General features: G+C 45.9%; 1 protein-coding gene across 1 annotated transcript; it reads right to left on the bottom strand.

Moving 5' to 3' along the window:
* Positions 1–273: 273 nt before the first annotated feature.
* Positions 274–1,758, bottom strand: LOC140851604 (uncharacterized). Its single transcript, XM_073243532.1, has one exon. It carries the CDS (start codon positions 1,695–1,697, stop codon positions 882–884), a length of 816 nt encoding a protein of 271 aa, XP_073099633.1. The 5' UTR covers positions 1,698–1,758; the 3' UTR covers positions 274–881.
* Between the last annotated feature and the right edge of the window lie 402 nt (positions 1,759–2,160).

Raw genomic sequence — 2,160 nt, 5'->3', positions numbered from 1 at the left:
TTTCCATTTCAGTCCACAAAAGATTCCATAGGTCTAACACTTGCAACGATGCGATCCAATCAAGACACAACAGGCCAAGTTAGAACTTGTTTAAGGGATCGATGAGAGAATGAAACCCCAACTTGCCGAGCTCACCTTCATTGTCAGTACAATGGCTGAGTTATATTTTATTTAAAAAAAATACATTAGAATTTATAAACTATGGAAAACTTACGTATATTGAACACACAAAGTGAATTAGGACAAGAATAGGGTGTAAAAAGACTAAAAGAGTGTGACAAATGATGAATTGCTCATGTTTAGTTATCCATGTCCAATTGCTGGGGGAACATGCAAATTCTCAAACCACCGTAGGGTACTAAGGGTTAGTGTTAGTGGGAGAGAAACCATGTAGAGCAATAGGACAACAATGATCAGATCATCCACACAAGCAAAAAAGAAAAAAGACATGCCATCTATATAATCACCGTTTTCTTTTTTTTTGTCTCTCTCTCTCTCTCTCTCTATCTCTCTCGACATGATCATAATTTTTTTTTTTTTCCCCACCTGATTATAAGGTTGGTAAAGCAAACCATTCCCAAAAACATAAACAATTATATTACACCAGCGGAAGCCCACTCTTAAACGGTCCTGATCAATCACCAACCATCCAGAGGAATCATGCAGTCCACGTCTCTCCGCAATGCTTCCTTAGAGAGGAAGCTTCTCGTAGTCCTCAATCCAGAAATTGTTGTCTGCACTGGGCGCAGTAATATGATACGCAGCCAATCACAGCGGCTGATTTTTACAATGGTGCATCGAGATATGTACTCGATAAATGACGTCCGCAGGCATCGTGATTGGCTGCGTGCGCGACCCGCACGCAGTGTGGGTAATAATTTCTACCCTCTGTAGCATCGGTACGTGTCCCGATCGTAATCCTCCATTAGATAGCCATACGGTTCCTGCGGCGGATAACATGCCACGTGTACCTGCGATGCTGGGGGATAATACCCGCCGACGGTAGCCGCTGGGTATCCGATCGCCGGATACGGCCTCGGACAGTACCCCGAATCCACCGGCGGAGGCGGGTAATAGATCGCTGGTTCCTGCGGCGGGTAATAGATCGCGGAAACCGGCGCCGGGGGGTATCCAACCGGCGGCGGCGGGTAGTAGCCGCTGGCCGACGTCGACGGTGGGTGATGCTCCATCTTAGGAGGAGTATAGCCGGCAGCAGATGTGGGCGGCGGGGAATAGACAGCCGGATCCGGCGGTAGACTTCTCCCTTCGCCGCCGTTCATCTTGTATAAGAAGCTAAGGACGCCGTTGGGCTTCCCGCCGGAGGTCTGAACGCGGTAGCTGGCGGCGTGGAAGGCTCCGGCGGGGTCCTCCGGCAAGAGATCGGCGACGGGAACGCGGACGCGGCCGACAAGCCGGTCTCCAAGGAAACCGTGAGCCGTGATATCGAATTGGAGAACGAGGCCCTTGTCCTGGGAGTCGAGAACGATCCGGATCGGGTGCTCCCACTCCGGGTTCTCGCCGCCGGTCCGGTCGGCCGGCGTGCGCTGCTTCTTCCGCTTCAAGTCCGGCCGGTGGCCGCCGCTGCCGCCGGCAAGGAAGACGGTGGCGTAGAGGGAGGACTTAAGCAAGGCGAAAGACTTGATGCCCTTGCCGGAGATCGTCTTCAGATCTATGGAACGCCGCTCCATCGATCGCATTCGCTTGCTCTCTCTTTGTTTACTTACCGTTTTCTTGCACTAATTCTCCTTTTTTTTAATTTAAAACTCCACGAGGCGAAGGCGACGGTGGTTGGGCTTGAATATATAGAGGAAAATTTGGGTTAGATATTTCTTCCTGGCTAAATAACTTAACTGGTTCCACCGGAAAAGAACAGGGCTATTATTTTCCTGAGTTAGATTTTTGAGTAAATTATCTTTGAGCCCTCTTGAGGTTTGAGGTAGTTACACGTTCTCGTTCAACATTTCGAAAAAATATATATAATTTTTAAATAAAATATAAAAATTTAAAATTAAAAAATTAAAAAATTATTAAAATATAAAATATAAAATATAAAATATTTGAAGATTCAAATAGAATAGATAGTCACGATGTTAGCAAAATTATTAATTTATTTAAAAAAATATTTATAATAATTATAAATTATATATATATATACATACA

This window comes from Elaeis guineensis, chromosome 9, assembly GCF_000442705.2.
Source record: "Elaeis guineensis isolate ETL-2024a chromosome 9, EG11, whole genome shotgun sequence".
In the NCBI taxonomy this organism is placed as follows: domain Eukaryota; kingdom Viridiplantae; phylum Streptophyta; class Magnoliopsida; order Arecales; family Arecaceae; genus Elaeis; species Elaeis guineensis.
The sequence above is the reverse complement of the archived record's forward strand: the minus strand, read 5'-3'. Positions and strand labels throughout refer to the sequence as shown.

What these genes read in the sequence shown, in the direction of transcription:
- LOC140851604 (XM_073243532.1), bottom strand. Translation starts at nt 1,697, where the DNA reads ATGCGATCGATGGAGCGGCGTTCCATAGATCTGAAGACGATCTCCGGC.